The sequence below is a fragment of the Capricornis sumatraensis genome, chromosome 1 (assembly GCF_032405125.1).
Source record: "Capricornis sumatraensis isolate serow.1 chromosome 1, serow.2, whole genome shotgun sequence".
NCBI lineage: Eukaryota > Metazoa > Chordata > Mammalia > Artiodactyla > Bovidae > Capricornis > Capricornis sumatraensis.
Genome location: NC_091069.1, coordinates 189,570,054 through 189,591,616, shown reverse-complemented (window position 1 = coordinate 189,591,616; position 21,563 = coordinate 189,570,054). Strand labels below are relative to the sequence as shown.

General features: G+C 41.4%; 1 protein-coding gene across 4 annotated transcripts in view; it reads right to left on the bottom strand.

The window, feature by feature from the left end:
* PARL (presenilin associated rhomboid like) overlaps window positions 1–20,950 on the bottom strand; it is a 53,348-nt gene extending 32,398 nt beyond the window's left edge. For all 4 annotated transcript variants that reach the window (XM_068975084.1, XM_068975092.1, XM_068975102.1 and 1 more), the window contains exons 1-4: window positions 20,819–20,950; window positions 11,390–11,579; window positions 10,795–10,935; window positions 7,768–7,816 (exon numbers count right to left, since the gene is read on the bottom strand). In XM_068975084.1, the coding sequence (XP_068831185.1) occupies window positions 7,768–7,816; window positions 10,795–10,935; window positions 11,390–11,579; window positions 20,819–20,943 (505 nt within the window). In that variant the 5' untranslated portion in view covers window positions 20,944–20,950. The remainder of the gene's footprint in view (window positions 1–7,767; window positions 7,817–10,794; window positions 10,936–11,389; window positions 11,580–20,818) is intronic.
* Between the last annotated feature and the right edge of the window lie 613 nt (window positions 20,951–21,563).

The following is a 21,563-nucleotide window of genomic DNA, read 5'->3' as shown; positions in this document are numbered from 1 at the left end:
GACTCCACTTATATGAGGTATCTGACGTAGTCAAATTATAGAAACACAAAGTGGCATGATAGTTACCAAGGGCTGGGGAAGGGGTATAAAGGGAAATCATTGTATAATGGGTACAGAGCGTCAGTTTCACGAAACAAGAAGAGTTCTGGAGATGCTTCATAACAATGTGAGTATACTTAACTCCACTGAACTGTACACTCAAAAATGGTTTAAATGGGGTATTTTATGTCTTTTTTTACCACAATTTTTAAGAAGTTAAACAGAGTACCATATGACCTAATAATTCCACTTCTAAGTATACTCAAAGAGAAATGAAAACATATGTCCACACAAAACACATGTATGAAAGTTTGGCAGCAGCATTATCATAACACAAAGCCAAAAAGTGGAAATAAATGTCCATCAATAGATGAATGAACAAAATGTGATATATCCATATAATGGAATATTATTTAGCCATAAAAAGCACATACTGAAGCACATTACATGCCACTGTAAATGAACTCTGAAAACATTACACATAAGTGAAAGAAGTGAAATACTATACATCAGTAAAAGAAGCAGCCACAAAATGCCTCATATTATGCAATTCCATTTTTATGAAGTGTCCAGAACAGGCAAATCCACAGAGAAAGAAAGTGACTGTCTAAGGACGAATGGAGGAGAGGAACAGGGAGAGACTTGCCACTGGCTATGGGGTTTCTTTATGAGATAATGAAAATATTCTGGGCTTACATGATGGTGATAGTAGCACAAACCTGTGAATATAATAAAAACCACTGCATTGTATTCAAGTTAACACCTGAACAACACGAGTTTAAGCTTCACAGGTCCACTTACATGAAGATTTTTCCAACAATAGATTCTGTGTTACTACATGAGCTATGGTTGGTTGCACAGTGTTTGTGTCAGTCGCTCAGTTGTGTCTGGCTCTTTGCAACCCCACAGACTGTAGCCCACCAGGCTCCTCTATCCATGGGACTCTCCAGGCAAGAATATTGCAGTGGGTAGCCATTCCCTCTCCAGGGGATTTTCCCTACCCAGGGATCAAAGCGGATCTCCTGCACCACAAGCAGATTCTTTATCATCTGAGCCACCGGGGAAATCCTCCACAGATGCAGAATAACAAAATGCCATCTATAAAGTTATACACAGATTTTTGACTGTGTGGATGGTCAGCACCCTAACCTCAAATTGGTGTCCAAGGACGAACTGTGTTTTCATTTTTAATGATGAATTAAAAAAAGGATATACTGATTTGGGAAGTACTGCTGGGGTTCAATGATTTCACGTCTATCTTCCTCCTTAGCCAAGGAAGGGGTTACAACCTCTCTATTTTCCTGAAAAAAGACTATCCCAGTGGAGTTCAGTAGCTAACTACAGCATCCCTTCTGTTTCTGAGATGGGCCAGTTCATCCCTCCATGGCTCTCCTATCTGACTGAAGCTAGACGTGGCCAGTCCAGACATTGACAAGAACATACATCCACAGCAGCCAAAGAACTGAGTTCAAGCAGTCCCTACCTCCGGCTCCCTGAGAACCAGGACTACAGGCACAAGGATCACTCTGTCGGCCTGACACAGTGGCTATAATTTCTTCTCCTGGAAAACAGCCACAAAACAAACTAAGCACTGGTCCCACAGCATCCTGGAATCAGGGGAAATCCAAAAGACTATCCATCTTCCTATGAAAGCAAGACTAAGGACAACCTAAATATCCATTAAGAGAAAACTTGTGACAATAGCATTCATTTGCATGGACTACTAAAGCACCATTCAAAAGAATGATCTGGGATGCTGGTAATTTCCATTTCTTGATCGAGGTGCTAGTTATGTGGATGCGCTCAGTTTGTGAAAATTAGTTGCACATGAAGATGACATGTGCAAGTTCTTCTAGGTACACTTCAACGAAACATTTTTTAAAAGCATACAACAGATCTACTTGTGTCAGTAAGGAATGTCATTTTAAAATACTACATGAAAAAAACAAAGATGCAGAGGAGTATGTATTACATGCTACCACTTATTGTTGAAACCATAGTTAGGTGTAAATATAAACGCCTATAAAACAGATGCTTTGGAAGAATACATAAGCAACTAAAAAGGCAACGGTTATGGATGGGGAATGGAAGTCTACAGTGAGAGAGATTTATTTTTTATTTTATATATTCTCTAACATTATTTTAATGTTACCATGCACATTTATTCATTTCACAATGACAGACACCTGCTGCCTTGGGACAATCTGCTGCAATCTGGGCTATGAAGCAGCATCAGATACCTGGGATCAGGGAAGGCTGTGTGGTTTATTAGAGAAGCAATGAGTGGAGGTTTGTTATAGCAGGAAGTGAAAGGATGTAATAAAAGGCGTCTTTTCTGAACTAAAGAGTTTGTTTCTCATTTCCAGCCTTTCTAGCTGTGTGATCTCAGACAAGTTAAGATCTCAGAAAAGTTAAGAGCCTCAGTTACCCCATTTGAACAATGAGGATACTTCTAACAGGGCTCTTAAGATTAATAATAAGGACTAACAATAATATGTGTATTTGCAAAGTACCTACTAACATGGTACTTGCAGCCTAGTTGGCACTAGAGCATTAGTTTTGTTATCCTTTGTCCTAGAACTAAAACTAAAAATAAACTAATCCTGGTAGAAACAGAAGAACAAAGAAGAAAAAAATAGACTTTAGAGGTTGGGACACAAGGATCAGGGGCCTGGGGCGCAGCAGTGCTTAAACTTCGGAGCTGACAGTAGATGCTAACTGGTATAGGAACTGTGACGCCATCTTGTTGAGGCTTTGCTCCCCATATTCCTTCCCCCTGTCCCCTCCTCGCTCAGATACAATAATTTGGTGGGTTCTTCCGTCTCAGCTTTACCTGAATCCCAATTCAGTAGAGTCAGCATTCTGCTGAGCCAACACGAAGACCTGACGAAGTGTCTCACAGGCACCTCTACAAGCTAGAAATGGAGGGGAATACTCTCTGCGGGGGTTGCCTGGGGACCTCCAGGACAGGCTTAAAAGTCTTCAGAGTAAGGCAATACAGGAGACGAGCTGAAACATAGTGCCAGGGATGAGTCTAACTTTGAAGAATGCTACTTGATGCAACCCCTTCATCCTAGACACCAACTGAACTTTAACAATTTTTTCAGAGCAATATGAAGTTTAGGGAGCTGTATCTATATAACAATTAAGACCCAAAGAAAGTCCTAAACTAGGTACGAAAAAAAAAAATTAAGGGATTAAGACCAGTTCTTTGGTAGATATTGACACAGTGACTCCCAGGGATGAATTGAGAGAGAAGGGTCAAAAACTAGGGACAGCCATCAGCTGCTATCAGCTCTCAGGAAGGACGTTTTCACCTCACCTTTCACTTTCTGCTATAGCAAACCTCCACTCATTACTTTTCTGATAAACCACACAGCCTTCCCTGATCCCAGGTATCTGGATGCTGATTCATAGCCCAGATTGCAGCAGATTGTCCCAAGGCAGCAGGAGTCTATCACTGTGAAATGAATAAATGTGCATGGTAACATTAAAATAATGTTAGAGAATATATGAATTTCACCTTAGTGATTAAGTAAATTATGATAAAGTAAATCCCTTATGATTTAAACTGTTCTTATCCAAACCTAGGAATCCAAAGAGATTTGAATAAACCTGAGATACCCCTTGCTACACCTAAAGCTAAGGAAACAAATGCATCTGGATAAAACATACGGCTATCTAAATTTGCTATAACCAAAATCTTGCCACCGAGATTCAGACAGCAAAGAATTCTTACATGAAATGTTTGGTGTAAAACTGCAAAACCTTTCACCTGCTAGAGATTTCAAACTGCCAGCGTCTAGGTATGAATACTACAGAGCAAAGAAGCACACTAGTCAGTCTCACAGAGCTTTGAGACTCTCTCTGTCAGTGGCCTCCTAAGGACTTCAGTTCTTTCAAAACACACACACACAAAAGAAAACCACTCAGAGAACATCCACAATTCAAGGAAGAGGTGGCAGAGAATAAATCTATCACCCTGTAAATCAATCCTCAATAAAAGCCAGCTGAGCCAACCTCACTTCAGATCAACCTAAAGGAAGCAACCAAAGCGAACCTCCCTTCGGATCAGCCCAAAGGAACCAAAGTGCCACATAAGCAAGCCAGTGGAATGAACCGGCCCCTCTGAAAAGAGACAAGATATAACTAAAGCATAAGTTTATTAACCACTGAAATCTTACTATGCGGCTAACTGATTATAAAGCGCCATGAACAAGTGCTGTAAGGCTAGAGTCACTGCTATCAGCATAATTATGTCCCGAAAGAGGAGTCTGAGATAACACTGAACGGATCAAAGAGCATTTCCTCAGCCTTTAAAAGTCATTTAATGAACCTGACAATAAATATTTAAGCTCGTTAGCATGACCATTCACATTTATGCGATTAGAAGTGCTTTATACTCAAGCTCTGAGTCAGACTGCAACATCATCTAAGGGAAAGAATTCTGATTTTTAACTACCTCCAGATAGGTCTTTGAATAAACTATTTCCTGGCATGAAAAAGGTTTTAATTTCTGATCCCACGTTTCCTCAAATGTTAAATGACAAAATCTTTATCATCTTCAAGGAACACCAGGTATCAACTAACTGTGCAGTACTCTGAAAATATCAAAAGAAATGAAAACTTTGCTACCCTAAAGACTTAATTTTCAAAAAACAAGCAAACAAACCAAAAATCCCAATTAATTCCAATGGAAACACAAGTGTTACTACAGAGCTTCTTTTGAAAGTTATCATTTATTAAGATTTCACTGACTGATCAATTATATAGCTGGCAATATACTTTGAAAAAGCTCAACCTTTTGATTCAAGATCTCATCAACACAGTCACTCAACAGATTTTAACTGAATGTCTTTACTATGTGCCATATACACTGTCACCTTGCTTATTTAACTTATATGCAGAGAACATCATGCGAAATGCTGGACTGGATAAAGCACAAGCTGGAAACAAGATTGCTGGGAGAAACATCAACAACCTCAGATATGCAGATGGTACCACCCTTACGGCAGAAAGTGAAGAAGAACTAAAGAGCCTCTTGATGAAAGTGAAAGAGGAGAGTGAAAAAGCTGGCTTAAAACTCAACATTCAAAAAATGAAGATCATGGTATCCAGTCCCATTACTTCATGGCAAATAGATGGGAAAACAATGACAGACTTTATTTTCTTGGGCTGCAAAATGACTGCAGATGGTGACTGCAGCCATGAAATTAAAAGACACTTGCTCCTTGGAAGAAAAGCTATGACAAACCAGGACAACATATTAAAAAGCAGAAACATTATTTTACCAACAAAGGTCCTTCTAGTCAAACCTATGGTTTTTCTAGTAGTCATGCATGGATATGAGAGTTAGAACATAAAGAAAGCCGAGAGTTGAAGAATTGATGTTTTTGAACTGTGGTTTTGGAGAAGACTCTAATGTGGTCTTGGAGAAAACCCTAATGCTGGGAAAGACTGAAGGCAGGAGGAGAAGGGGACAACAGAGGATGAGATGGTTGGATGACATCACTGACTTGATGGACATGAGTTTGAGCAAGTTCTGGGGTTGGTGATGGACAGGGAAGCCTGGTGTGTTGCAGTCCACTGGGTCACAAAGAGTCAGACAGGACTGAGCAACTGAACCAAACTGTGTGCCAGATATATGCTAGGAGTTACAGCAAAAATGAAAAATCTCAACATTGTTCTCAAAGAGGACACATGTACAATTATATAAAGCAGGTTGCATTCAGTTCAGTTGCTCAGTCGTGTCCAACTCTTTGCGAACCCATAAACCCATAAACCCTGGCAGCACACCAGGCCTCCCTGTCCATCACCAACTCCTGGAGTCCACCCAAACCCATGTCCATTGAGTCAGTGATGCCATCCAACCGTCTCATCCTCTGTCATGCCCTTCTTCTCCTGCCCTCAATCTTTCCCAGCATCAGGGTCTTTTCAAATGAGTCAGCTCTTCGCATCAGTGGCATCCAATCCCATCACTTCATGGCAAATAGATGGGGAAACAATGACAGACTTTATTTTCTTGGGCTACAAAATGACTGCAGATGGTGATTGCAGTCATGAAATTAAAAGACACTTGCTGTTGGCCAAAGTATTGGAGTTTCAACTTCAACATCAGTCTTTCCAATGAACACACAAGACTGATCTGCTTTAGGATGGACTGGTTGGTTCTTCTTGCAGTCCAAGAGACTCTCAACAGTCTTCTCAAACACCACAGTTCAAAAGCATCAATTCTTCGGCGCTCAGCTTTCTTTATAGTCCAACTTTCACATCGATACATGACTATTGGAAAATCCATAGCCTTGGCTAGATGGACCTTTGTGGACAAAGTAATGTCTCTGCTTTTTAATATGCTGTCTAGGTTGGTCATAACTTTCCTTCTAAGGAGTAAGTGTCTTTTAATTTCATGGCTGCAATCACCATCTGAAGTGATTTTAGAGCCCAGAAAAATAAAGTCAGCCACTGTTTCCCCATCTATTTGCCATGAAGTGATGGGACCAGATGCCATGATCTTAGTTTTCTGAATGTTGAGCTTTAAGCCAACTTTTTCACTCTCCTCTTTCACTTTCAAGAGGCTCTTTAGTTCCTCTTCACTTTCTGCCATAAGGGTGGTGTCATCTGCATGCATCAGAAGTTATTAAAAAGTGCAATGAGTTCAGAATTTAAAAATTCCTGCAGGAAATAATGTCTAAACCATAAGCTTGAGACTGGATCAATTCCATCAGGGAGACAGAAAAATTAAACCTTCCAGACATATGAAATAATCTGAATGAAGAAACGAATGCATCTTTTCTCCACTTAAATAGGTATCAAACATTAACAGTACCATTAAGTCTAACCATATTTGAGGGAAAGCAGTATTTTGCTATTTCTCTAGGAAGATTTTTTCCTTTATCTGTACAACTGTTAACTTACAAATCCACTTCCTGAGTTTCTCAAATAACTAACTGCATAATTTTTAAAATATTGCACAAGTTTTACCTTGAAGAGTCAGAACTGTCTTCCATAAAGTGAAGTCACTCAGTCGTGTCCGACTCTTTGCAACCCCGTGGACTGTAGCCTAACCAGGCTCCTCTGTCCATGGGATTTTCCAGGCAAGAATACTGGAGTGGGATGCTATTTCCTTCTCCAGCTATCTTCTATAAAATCTTACCAAAAACAAATGAAATTATCATGGTGATATACATGTTATGCTCACATTTAAAGAGGATCTTATAAACAGCATGGTGTAGAAGAGAAAACCGGCTCTAGGATGAGACAGACCTGGATTTTGAAACTCAGTTCTTACTAGCAGTGTGACCTTCGAAAAGTCCCTTCTCTGAAAGCCAGTTTCCTGGAAGATAACTACCCTGTAAGCAACCCTGTGAGGTAGGGAGACAATATGTATAAAGTCTGCTGCATAAATAAGGTGCTTAATCAGCGTTCCCTTTGAGTACTTTAACAGGACAGTAATAATTACTCATAAGCTATTCACAAGCTAGGACTTCAACAGAGATCATCTGATAAGTATCATACTAGATCAAAATTAGAAAATAACCCAGAGCCTCATATATACAGTACCTTTATACCACAATATTTTCAAACCATTACATTAGCCTGAAGGTACAGAAATTCTGTCTTCTAAACCACTGATGAGCATGGTACAAAAGCCATTGACTATGACATACTGTACCTTTTGGTTTGATTTCTCTTCCCTTGAATGGCTAAAACGTGTAAGCTAACACAAACCTGTCACAGTCCGCTGGCCATCACTTAGGTTATTCCACCACTTGTTAATCTAAAACAGAAGGAAAATTGCTTATGGTAAATACTTTCAGTCTATGTAAACGAAAAGCAAGAAAGAAAATGCTTTGTGCACAAATGAGAGTCCTCATCAGTAAAAATCTCTACTGAACAACAGACATAATAACTATGCGGTAGAGTGGGAAGCACTGGTGTTTTACAGTCGGGCAGCCTGCATTCTCCACACAGAGCCACGGATCAGCTCTATGACCCTCAACAAATTACTTCTAAACTTCAGCTTCCTGATACATAAAATGGAGATGGTAACAGATACCTAGCAGTACTACTGTGAGGCATATCAGTGCATGCAAGGCACCCAGCACACTATCAAATAAGTGATTATGCACCAAGGCCCGATCTAGTTTTAAAATCCCAACCAAGAGTATCTTCTACCAAAAAATACCTTAAGGTATATAATATTAGATTAAGGTTTAGAAAAAGACAGAATCCTAATCTATCAGGGACACACGCTGAACTTTTTATAATTGATATATGCCTAGAATGGGGCTTCCTCGATGACTCAGTGGGTAAAGAACCCACCCGCCAATGCAGGAGACACGGGTTCAATCCCTGGGTCAAGATCTCCTGGAAAAGGAAATGGCAACCACCTCCAGTATTCTTGCCTGTGAAATCCCATGGAGAGAGAAGGTTTGCAGGCTATAGTCCTTGGGGTCACAAAGACTCAGACAAGACTTAGTGACTGAGCATGCTGAGCTGATGTCTAGAATTTGCTTTACAGTAATCAGTGGTGGGAAAGGATGGGAAAGAAAGGGGACTAGATGAAACAAAGTCGCTGTGTCAGTAACTGTTGATGCAGGATGACAGGGGTTCATTATACTATTTTCTTTATCCTATACTCTGTTACTTTACTTTTGAAATTTTCCAGGGTCAAAGTTTTATTCATGTATTATTTATTTATTTATTTTTGGTCACACTATGTGGCACGCAAGAGCTTAGTTTCCTGACCAGGGATTGAAATCATGTCCCCTTGTAGAGGGAGCTTGAAGTTCTAACTACTGGACCGCCAGGGAATTCCCTCCATGATTAAAGCTTTTTAATTAAAAAACATATACATGTTCTCACCATGAAACTTGAGCCAGACTTTGTATACTAACACTGCAAGAAATCCAAGGTTAAAAACAAAAGTTACAGATCAGTATGTATTTGATCCATATTCAACAATGACTTCATTTTTGTAATTCAGCTGACCCTTGAGCAGCAGAGGTTTGAACTGCACTGGTCCACTTAAATGTAGATATTTTTCAGTAAATATGTACTACACCATATATACTATACCATCTGCAGTTGGCAGAACCCACCAATGTGGGACCACTGTTACGGAGGGCCAACTATAAAGTTATATGCAGGTTTGCCACTACGTGGAGGATCAGCGCCCCAACCCTTGCATTGTTCAAGGGTCAACTGTAAAATTAAATGTACGTGAGCTCTCACACCTTACTTGCTGCAGTAGTGTGGCATGGGTTCCCAGGACTTTCATTTCCCATGTTTTATTTATGTGTTATTTCAACTTTAACAGGATTTTACATTTTATATCCTATCATTTATCTATCTCAAACAAATTCATCTTGGGATGAAGATCATGTATATCATTTGTGTCATTTTCACCATTTCAAGGAATAATTTGGATACCAAAACTTTATACTTCAGAAGCCTGTAGCTTTTAAAGGGATCCAGGAATGTGGAATAGGTCAGCATTACAATCTTCTCAAACATATTGTACTAAATAAAAACCATTGCTCATTACTGCAGGTTTTACCTGCAAAATTACATCAACTGTTCTTCTGACATAAAGCCTCTCTAGAACAGGTAGGGCTCGTGCTTCCTGTGTTGATGGGGAAACAAGGAGGAACAAGTAGGTTCCTCCCTACTTAGAGGAACCTCAACTACCATTAAGAAAAAGAACACCCACGGCTGCCCTCTCAGCTTCTCGCTGGCCACACACCCACGGCTGCCCTCTCAGCCTCTCGCTGGCCACACACCCACGGCTGCCCTCTCAGCCTCTCGCTGGCCACACACCCACGGCTGCCCTCTCAGCCTCTCAGTGGCCAGGAAAGAAGTGGAAGAGGAAAAGCGATGAGGACACCAGCTCATCTCCACACTGGAGGGCAGTGTGCTGCCACTACAAAACAAGAAAGTGCCTGAAAAGGAAAGATTCACAAATAGCCTACAGGCTCTGCTCAGTAAGCACTGTCAAATGAAGTAAAACATATGCTTTCTGTAAAAGGCGAGGAAGGCCATTAACATGTACACGAAGTAAGGAAAAGTTCTAAAAGCTCTGTATTTGTACCCTTTTCTTGCATCCTCAATCCAAGCACAGTTAGAAACATCAACAGTAGGTATTTATCAGAGAGATATAAACATCATGGCACTAAGTAGCTTTTAAAAATCCACACAGTATCTCTACCCCTCAAACATAAAACGCCCTCTGATTCCAACATGTACTCCAAAATCATCCATCCAGGAGATGCAAGTAAAAACAGTGGCCATTAGTAGAACCGGAAGAAAGTGCAAACAGTAATTTCCAACAACTGTGGTGATTCTTGCTCTATGTGGGTAGAGGGACGAACTTCTTGCAGCGCTTAACTGCAACAGTGCCAGCCGTGTAAAACGTTAACACTTGGTGGCTCAGTCAGTAAAGAATCCACCGGCGATGCAGGAGATGAGGCTTCAATCCCCTTGTTGGGAAGATCCTCTGCAGTAGGAAATGGCAACCCACCCCAGTATTCTTGTCTGGGAAATCCCTTGGACAGAGGAGCTCCGTGGGCTATAGTCCATGGGGTCGCAAGAGTTGGACACAACTTGGTGACTAAAACTACTACAATGAATAAAGAAGAATATTAAGTGCACTGACTTCATATCTACTGACCTAATGTTGCTATTAAAAACACTTCATAATAACCAGACTTCAAAAACTTATCAACTAGAACAAACAAAAGCCATATTTATCTTTACCTCCTTTCTGAAGTCTCCTTCCTTCTGTGGTCTTATGCTATCCAACCAATCAGCTTTTATACCATCAAAATAACTTTGGACCTTAGATTTCAGTGATTCATATTGCCAAATAGCAGCTGATCCAAATGCACAGCCTGTAAACTACATAAAACAAATATATTACGAAAAATTTTTAAAGAAATAGACCTATACATAGTTTCAAGGATATTATTTCATTTTCATCGCTTTTTATGAACATAAGGAACATAGGGTACACTGAAACTTATTAGGTGAACATTTCACTGTTTCCCATTTTATTAACTTCACAGTACCCTGGGACCTGTTTACAATTAGAACTTTTTCAATAAAATTCCAAATATCAACTCAGTATCACCTACAATGTTATAACAAATAAAAGGCCCATGAGTTTCTTCTCCAGGGCTTACATGAGTGAACCATGCGCTAGCAGCAATTACTGGATTCATGTTTTCTTATAATCACGACTCCAGATCCTTTTGATGCCCCTCCATGTGTCATTAAGGAAGCCCAAACACAACAGTGCTTTAACACCACACCTGAGGCAATGCAGGTAACTCATATTAATGTGAGCTCTTACCCCAACAGTAAAAAACAAAGGCTTTACAAGAGTCCTTATAGGATAGGGAGAAGGGTAAAAGGCTGTTTCTTCTACAGGAGGAATCAGAGCACTTCTCTTGTATGCTTCGCTACTTGTGTCCGGTCTTCGTGGTTCAACCTTCCTGGGTGCTTTTCTGAATCCACATTTTTGCTGAATAAAAAAGTTAAACCTACAGAAGAAAATGGCAGATTAGAAACTGAACTGCATCTTGCAAACAGCAACCTCTATGAGCCTCCCCTCTTAACCTGCAACATCACCAACTCAGTTTATACTCACTCTGCAGCCCCAAAGCCACCAAGACTCTTACTCCCAGGGAGGATTCAGTCAAAACAGTGAACTATGCTCTTCTGAAAAAGGAGAGACAAACTACAGCAGCTTTACAGGGCATGTTTGGGCTATTACTGTGTATCAATAAATAAAACAATTTGTACTCCTCCTCCACACAGTTTACAATCCAATAAAAAGCTTTTTTCTTTTGTCAAATGGTAATTTCTCCCAGGTAGACCCCGCAGAGGCCTCTTCCTGACTGTTCTCATTATACTCTAAACATACTACCTTTCTACACTCATTAAACTGCTTGAAAGCAATCAGACAGGTCTTCCCATCTTTGTAACCCACAACCTGAAACACTCTGGTTGAGTAAAAAGAAAAATTTCATTTCTGTGGCCTGGATAACATCTAAACAAGTAAGTGATTCACATCTATGTCTCGAGTCCCAGCCTCAATTTTCTTATCCTGTATTTCCAACTATATATTGAATATTGCTACTTGGCTGGAGAAGGAAATGGCAACCCTCTTCAGTACTCTTGCTGGGAGAATCCCAGAGACAGAGGAGCCTGGTAGGCTACAGTCCATGGGGTCACAAAGAGTTGGACATGACTAAGCATGCAGGCATGCTCCCCATTACTTCAAAAACCAATATATTCAAAAGGGAATTCAGCCTCCTCTACAAACAGCTCCATTTTCTGACTTCCTTACTCCTTCAGTGGTCCCACAGTTCTCTGAACCACTAAGATTAAAAATCTAGAAGTTATTATTCCTTCTCCTTAATTCTTACCATCTCCTTAATTCTTACCATCTAATTAAAAATCAACTCTGGCAAATAACATTCTTTCCATTCTTAATTTAGTCCTTTATCCCATGCCTAGTTTATGTCAACAGCTTATTTAAATAGTTCAAACATTTTAACATGTTGCATTTTCTTCTTTCCTCATATTATTCTTCCACAAACATTCAATGCCTCCTCAAATGCTCTCTCAGAGGACCAACATTCTCTCCTTAAGTCCAACACAATCCCTTAGCTCATCCCTTCTGGCCTGGAATACTTTACCATTTCCTAACAGATTTCATTGTTTTTAATACTGCCCTACTCCAATTCATCCTTCACATTTTATTAAACGCAAATACATTTACCATCCCCCTGCTTGGAACCACACAGTAAATGTCTCATCATCCTATCAAACTTAGCAACGCTGCTCCTTTGTCGCAGGATGTGCTTCTCTAACTTCTTCTGTGCCCTTCAAACTTGAGTTCACGTCCTCCTCCAAGAAGCAGTCCTAACCTCCCCCAGGCTGAGTGTATTCTCTGTATTCCTAGAGTCCTAAAATACCTTGTATATACTCTTAACCTTCTCTCATTCACTGGCTGTACTGTAACTGGGTTATCACTTCTGTATTCATTATATCTCTACCACCAAGACCGATCCCTAATAAAGAAAGGGTCAACAATTACTTCAGAAAAATGAAGGGATCAAGAACAATTATTGGTTTTATTTTGAATAAGTGAAAGGAAAGTGGTACTATTCAGTAAGACAAGGAAAATCAGAAGCACCAAAACAGCAAAGTAGGAGAGATGAATTAACTCCATCTTAGGCACTGTTTAAAATGCTTGCAATCATTGCAGCACAATTCTATCAGCTAAAAAACTGGAACTTAAATTGCTATCAACTGGGGAAAGGAGAAAGTCTGGTATATTTATACGACGGAATACAGTTGTCCCTAGGTATCTACTGGAGATTGGTTCTAGGACCCCTTGCAGATACCAAATTCTGGATGTTCAAATCCCTTATAGAAAATATAGCTGACATTCCCCATCAACATGGTTGAATCCATGGATGAGACACCTGGAGGTGTTCAGGGCCAACTAAACTACTCAATGAAAAACTGCTGATCACACATCACAGATGAATCTCAAAAACACGGAGCAAAAGAAGTCAAACACAAAACAGCACATGATGTGACTGTGTGATTGTATGTATATATATATATATATACGAAGCTGAAAAATAGGCGAAAGTTATCTGTGGTTAAAAAATGGTAATCTACGGTGATCAAAATCAATAGTGATTGCTTAAAGTGGGACTTGACTGGAAAGAGGCAAGAGGGAACTTGCTGGAATGATGGACACTATTTTTAGGTGACAGTTGCACAGGTGTATACATTTGTCAGCACTAAAAGGCTATACACTTAACACTTAAACATTTTACCATATGTAAGCTATACTGCAATAAAGTGTTTTGAGCGCCCAGGTGATATCTAGCAGGCATCTGGAAACATAAAACTCAGAAAAATGGAACAGCTACTGTTACTACTATTACTCATCTAACTTGCTCTTCAATACTGAGTCCACAGCACAGTTCAGATTTTCAGATATCACGTGGTAAGGATGGGTAATGATAAAGTAATTCACCTTAAAACTTTTAGTAAGTCAGAATTTGTACTTACAAATAAGTGCTACTCCTTTCAACAAAATCTGCTTTGGAAAGCAATGTACTTATTCAAACAGTGCCAACTGTTACTCAGAATGGCTCTAAACTCCTTTAGAATCTGTTACCAGGCTTATGAATTTGTTGTTTGTTCAGATGCTAAGTAGTAGCCAACTCTTTGCGACCCCATGAACTGCAGCACGCCAGGCTTCCCTGTCCTTCACCATCTCCCGGAGTTTGCTCCAGCTCATGTCCAATGAGTCAGTGATGCCATCCAACCGTCTCATCCTGTCGCCCCTTCTCCTCCTGCCCTCAATCTTTCCCAGCATCAGGGTCTCTTCCAGTGAGTTCACTAGGTGGCCAAAGTATTGGAGCTTCAGCATCAGTCCTTCCAGTGAATATTAAGGGTTGATTTCCTTTAGGATTAACCTGTTTGATCTCCTTGCTGTCCAAGGGACTCTTGAATCTTCTCCCGCACCACAATTTGAAACCATCAGTTCTTCGGTGTTCAGTCTTCTTAATGGTCCAACTCTCAGATCCGTACTTGACTACTGGGAAAACCAAAGCTTTATCCTTTAGCAAATAACTATTGAATGGCAAATTGCAAATCTACTTTTCTATTTCTTGTTCTATTGCCTGCTTTTTCTGCAGAGGCTAAGAAAGATAAATATCTTCGCTTTATGAGGCTCTCCTATGGCTGCTGCTGCTAAGTCGCTTCAGTCGTGTCCGACTCTGGGAGACCCCAGAGACGGCAGCCCACCAGGCTCCCCGTCCCTGGGATTCTCCAGGCAAGAACACTGGAGTGGGTTGTCATTTCCTTCTCCAGTGCATGAAAGTGAAAAGTGAAAGTGAAGTCGCTCAGTTGTGTCTGACTCTTAGCGACCCCATGGACTGCAGCCCACCAGGCTCCTCCGTCCCTGGGATTCTCCAGGCAAGAATACTGGAGTGGGGTGCCATGGCCTTCTCCACTCCTATGGCTAGGGGTGGCCATATTACAGAGTTCTAACCAAACGAGACTTAATTATTTAGAAACCTCTTGAAAACAGGTTTTGCTTATCCAGTAAAGATGGAGGTGTCACTCATGTCACATCCCTCCCATTTTTTTTTACCTTGAAAAAAAGGATGTAAGTCTCTAGAGACAGGGCAGTCATCTTGAATGTCAAGAGAAAGGCCAAGGACTTCAGGTACTAACCTTGACAGTTTTTGAGCTACTGAGCAAAGACAACAGTTACCTACCTCCAATCGTTTTAAGCTAAGTACTTCTCATATATTTAAGCAACAATTAACTTACAACCAAGGGCATTCCTAACTGCTAACACCTTTAAAACTGTGTCAATCCTTTGCAATTGGATTTGATTTTTCTTAAATACTCCAAAGTAATTTAGACTAATGTGCTTAGTCGCTCAGTTGTGTCCAACTCTTTATGACCCCATGGACTGTAGCCCACTAGGCTCCTCTGTCCATGGGATTCTCTGGGCAAGAATACTGGAGTGAATAGCCACTCCTTTCTCCAGGGACCTTCCTGATCCAATGATTGAACGCAGGCCTCCTGCACTGCGGCCTCCTACATTGTGGGCAGATTCTTGACCGTCTGAGCTACCAGGGTTCAAGCCCTAATTTACAGAGAGGCCTAGTAAACAAAGTAACACCACTCTGTGTCAAAAAACAAAAAGTGTGACACAAAGTTATAGGAATACATTTCCTTTCAATGTTTCCTTGTAAATGGTTACAAATTGTAACCCAGTGTAGTTGGCAGCTATTTTTTTTTTTTCCTCTGGCTGTGCCACAAGGTTCCCAAGACTTCAGCTCTCTCATCAGGGGCTGAACCTGGGCCATAGCAATGAGCTCCTGTAATCCTAACCACTGGGCCACATTTTTCTCTTTTTAGACCAAGAAATATGAAGGATGAGATTTCTTTATATCTCCAATAGCTTAATACTACAGGACATGTACTCAGTCACTTCTAATGAAAGACTACTTCAACAGTTCTTCAACTCATTTACAATTCTGAAGCGCAATGCCTGAGAAGGAACACAAACATGCCAAGTTGGGAATCTGGCTTTGACACAAAGCCAGACCTTTTGCCTAGACTAATATTTATCTTGAGAATCTCAACAAAAGTTAAGTGTGGGGCTGAGGACATGTTACACAAACTGACCTCAGGTATAGTTCAGATGCAGTATATATATGTTACAGCTGGACATACAGAACTTGTTGGATAGAATTAAGTACTGTGACTTGGTTCATTGAACACTTATTCCTTTCACCTAAGGTACATTCCCATGCTGCAGGGACTGGGAAGCTACAAACTGTTTTCCAGATGTCCTTTCGGTTAGAGTTTGTGACGTGACCAACACCTTCTCATCAGCTTTGCCAGCCAGAACTGGGTTTAGTGAGGAGGCAGCACCCAAGGCGTCACTCCCGTGGAAGGTGGAGGCAGCACAGTTCTTACTCCGGTCAGCAGATCCCTATCTAGCAGCAGATTCCCAGTTGCCTCATTTATTATTGCATAACAGACCGCCCCAAGACTTAGTTGTCCTAAAAGCGTAACTACATCTTGTGATTCTGTGAGGTAGCTGCCCTTGGCTGGGCAGTTCTACTGCTGGTCTCATCTGGAATCGCTCATGCAGCCAGTCATCTGGCTGCTCAGCTGGAGCTGGAGAGGCTATGATGGCCTCCCTGCCATATCTGGAGCCTCAGTATTGGCTGTTAGCTAGGTCTCTCTTTCTAAATGGTCTCGGTAATCTCTAGTCTAGTCTAACCAGAGCTTTAACCATAGCAGCGAGAGTGTTCCAAGACAGAAAAGGATAAGCTGCAAGGCCTCTTGAGGTCCAGACTCTGAACCTTGCACATTACTTCCTCCACATGGCACTAGTCAAAGCAAGTCACAAGGCCAACCCTGCTTCAAGAAAAAGGGAAATAGATTCCAGCTTCAGATGAGAAAAGCTGCAAATGACTATGGCCATGTTTTAAAATCTACCACCTAACTGTGGCAGAAGCAGTTATGACTCTGAAAGCATAGTCTGGAACAGTAATTCTCACAGCTGGCTCCTGAAAAGGAGTCGAATACTCCATCCCCAAATATGCCACTTTGGCATGGGGATTGTTTTGAGCTGAAGGCAACTGAGAAGCAGCAGATGTAAGAAAAACTCTCTGCCCTGCCCCTATAGGCCTAGAAGCAGGATACACACTTGTAAAGGTGTACCCCCACCCGTCTCTACCAGGAAGGACAGAAGTTAATCACAAGACAACTCGAGACCCTTATGAACCCAGAGAAAGCATCAGAGGAATCTACATAACAATCTTTACTAACTGGCCCCCATATTAACTTCCCACTATTTGCTGCCCTAGAAACTCAAAGTCCTTTCCCTTTGCATTCTCATTTCTCTAAAACTTTGTGGTTCTTTTGTTAAAATGCTATATAAGACCAAGTTCTAACCATCCCTTTCGGTTACTCATCACTGAGTACTCCAAGGTATACATACAAAGCACGTTTTCCCCTTGTTAACCTGTTTTTTTGTTAGTCTGGCAGGGCCCCAGCCAATAAACCTAAGATTGGTAGAGGGAAAACAGCTTTTCCTTTCCTGTATTATACCTTAGTATTGCCTGGTAAGCTCTTAAAAACAGGACACCATGGCTTCACATCAGACCAATTCAATTAGAATCTCCAGGGATGGGACCAGAGCATCAGTATTTTTTTAAGGGCTCCCCAGGTTTCTCAAGTGTGGGAGGGTTGAAAAGTTGCGATTTACCACAGATGTGGGGAAAACTTTAGTCCCTACACAAATCACCTGGGGATCTTGTTAAAAAAAGATTCTAATTCAGTAGGTCTAGGGTGAGTCTGAGATGCTGCATTTCTCAACAAGCCCCTAAATTACAGACTGACAAACTATGACCTGCAGAGAGAATTTGGTCTTCCAGCTTAAAATAGCTTTTGCATTTTTAAAGAGTTGTTTAAAAGAAAAATAATATCTGACAAAGACGTACATGGCCCTATTTTCTATCTAGACTTTTATAAAATAAGTCTGACAAACCCCTGTCCTAAACTGCTGGTTCATGAACCACTTTGAATGGCAAGAGCTAGAAACTAATCCCCCACTCTTCCAACAGTATTTCCACTTAAATTACAATAGTTATCTACAGGTTAATCCTAACTGACTAGAATTTTAAAAATAGGATTTGCAACCAAATGAAAGAATTCCAATAGGAAAGTTTAACTAGGGCTGACAGTGAGCATTTCTGGCTCCTTCCCAGCATAACATCCACACCCTCTTTCCCTCTGGAAAGAGTACCCTGGAATTTTCAGCCATTTGGTTGGGGGAGGTACACCAAGCTCCTGCAGTCATTTTCTTAAAACTCATCTTGAGTTAATACGTGGAAGATGCAAAGGGAAATAAATATACCAGTTTTACTAATTTGTCAAGTATTTAAATATATCTTAAGACTGTCATCTCAGTCCAAATTTAAGATTTACGCTCCATATAAATGATACATACAATTAACAAATTATACAGGCTTCTTTCAAGCCTAAACCATTTTTCAGAAGTGCTGCCAATAGTTTGATGATGGTAAAGTTTCTAAAAACTCTAAGTGAGACATTCTTCATTTTCTGTAAAGAGCCAGACAATAAATATTTTAGTCTTTGTGAAAAACAACTTAAATCTCTGTGTTTAGTCTTTTAAAGCACAGAAACCATTCTTCGCTGGCAGGCTGCCTTGGGCCTGCCATTATAGTTTGTAGAAATTTTGAGGAATATCCCCACCTGTAGTTCTTGTTAAAAAAAAAAAAAGCAAATTCTCAGCCACACTTTACTCCTGTTACAACAAAAAATCACAAAGACTAAGCCCAGACTCTGTTTTAACCGTTATCACCGATTTCATTCCTCCATATACTAATCTTAGAACTTCGAGAAGAGAAAGCAGATCTAATAAAGTTACACACAAAGAAACTTGCTTCTTTCTAGAAGTTACATTTCGGGCTTACCCACAATGTCTTTTTCAATGTCACCGCAAAAAATGTCAATTTTAAACTCTGCATATGAATAACAAACTAAAAACTTGTGATGGTAATCTTCAACACCACATGTATTTGTTTCAACTGGTCTTCAATTTTTACTGGAGCCTCCTCTTTAACCAAGTTGTTCTTCTTTTCCTTTCCCTTCCTAACACAGATCTTGAATATTGAACACCTGTTGCTTCCTAATAGCGATATTCACTCTTCTCGCCTCTCAAACTATGCAATTTCAACTGGGGTTTGGAATCAGGACCACTTATATAAATTACCACCTCCACCTGACCTCACTCTCCCATTGCCTCAGGAGTTTTCGCTTAGTGCTGAGGCTCCATGTTCCCCTGTATCATGAAGTTAAGTACAATGTAAGCCAATTTACCACAAATCTCCGATCCCACATTCAGGGCTTGTTTAGAACTACAGGTTCTTTCCCTATTCTCCCACAACCCACCTCCTTTCCCCCAATTCACCTCCTGCCCACCGGGCAAGTAGACAGGATTGAGGTAAGGCCTGGGAAATACAGTATACAGACACTCCAGATGATCTGAAAATTAAGGATGGCTCCACCATACTGGAGTCTCAACTATTTACCACTGGCTACAGCTGGTGTTGATGGAGAAGGCAATGGCACCCCACTCCAGTACTCTTGCCTAGAAAATCCCATGGATGGAGGAGCCTGGTAGGCTGCACTCCATGGGGTCGCTAAGAGTCTAACAAACTGAGCGACTTCACTTTCACTTTTCACTTTCATGCATTGGAGAAGGAAACGGCAACCCACTCCAGTGTTCTTGCCTGGAGAATCCCAGGGACGGGGGAGCCTGGTGGGATGCCTTCTATGGGGTCGCACAGAGTCGGAGACGACTGAAGCAACTTAGTAGCAGGAGAGCTGATGTAGAACTAAACACAAGGCTTCTTGCTATCATCTATCAGGTAGACTTCAGGCACTCATCTAACCAAGTAAGAAAACAGGAAACTCAAACTCTCTCTGTTAAACAACAGAAAGAAAATTCAGAGCCAAATACACACTAGAACCTTAGTTAAGGGATTTCTCTCAATTTATAGTTGAACTATTCTAATGCAAAAACAGCAAATACTTATAAACCACACTCTTCACACAGCTTCTACTCAGGAAAAATGAAGCTTTCTTTCCAAGTCATCTGAAAACCAAATATTCCACTGTCTCTCAACTCGTTTAACAGAAAAGCCTCTCCTACAACTCTGCAAGAGGCAAAGAGATGCCCTCCTCTGACTCCGCCTTCCCCCATAAATTCCTCTAAAGAAGTAATATGTAGAAAAACAAAGCTTTTATAAAGATTGATAAGAGAATAAAATCTCGGCCCTACCACTCTAGCAGCTGTATTAATTCTTTATTTGCTCGCGGGATTATGAGGTATGGTACCCAATCTGCCCTTTACAGATTACTTCCCCTTCCCGACACGCCCCTCCCAAGAAAGAGGCTACCGCGGGGCTCACGGAGATCTGGGCCGGGGCTGGTCACTGAGCACCCGGGGCGAGGTGGCGCGACGAGAAGCGAAGACTGGACGGAGGTGTAAGGGGAAGAGAGAGAGGAGGGACGCGCGAGAAGAGGGGGTGAAGCACGGGAGGCACAACAGGCCCACACGGCCTCCGCACCTAAGGATGCGCGGCCGGAATCGCAGGTCTGAGACGCGAGAAGCCCGGAAGTTGGTCATTACCTGCGCCGGAGCAGCCGCGACGGGGCCAGGGCCGCAGTGAGCTCTTCGTAGCTGCGGCCGCCCACTGGCGGAATCCACGCTTGTCCACAGCTCCAGCCTCTCTGCGTCCAGCCTCGCCACGCCATCTTCCCAACCTCTGCCCCACCATGGCCCGACCTTACCAACCCCAGCCGGAAACCACTTCCGGGTCGAGGAAGAACCATAGAGTGCCGAGGAGCAACCTAGAGCGCCCCCGTGCGGCGAAGCCCAGGTTCGACCTACGGAAAGACTACGACCCGAAAGCCGACAGCCAGTCTCCCGGGACCGCTCGATCTGGACTTTGGAGGAGCGTGGTCTAGCGGCCCGGCCTACAGCCTACTGGCCCAGGGGAAAAAGAGGAGGGAAAACGAATTTACTGAATGATGCCATGGACCAGGCACTTTACCTAAGAACTGCATTTATTACTCGCAAAACACTTAAGATAGATATTATTGTTGTTGTTGGTTTGTTGTTTTTTACCGAAGGGAAGCGAGTGGAGGAACCAATATCGCAACCCAAGTTTTCTTAAATTGCTACTCTTTTTACTGCACCTCACCGTTTCACGTTATGATACACTGAAGAGTTTGTGCATATAACAAAAGGTCCCAAGTCTGGCATGAAAATCTAGATTCTAAATAAAACTCAAACTTCCTGATCAGCTCTTTCCCACCTGTCAACTTTATTTTCTGCCACTCCATCCCTCCCTCTTACCCTAGCTGTGGTCATA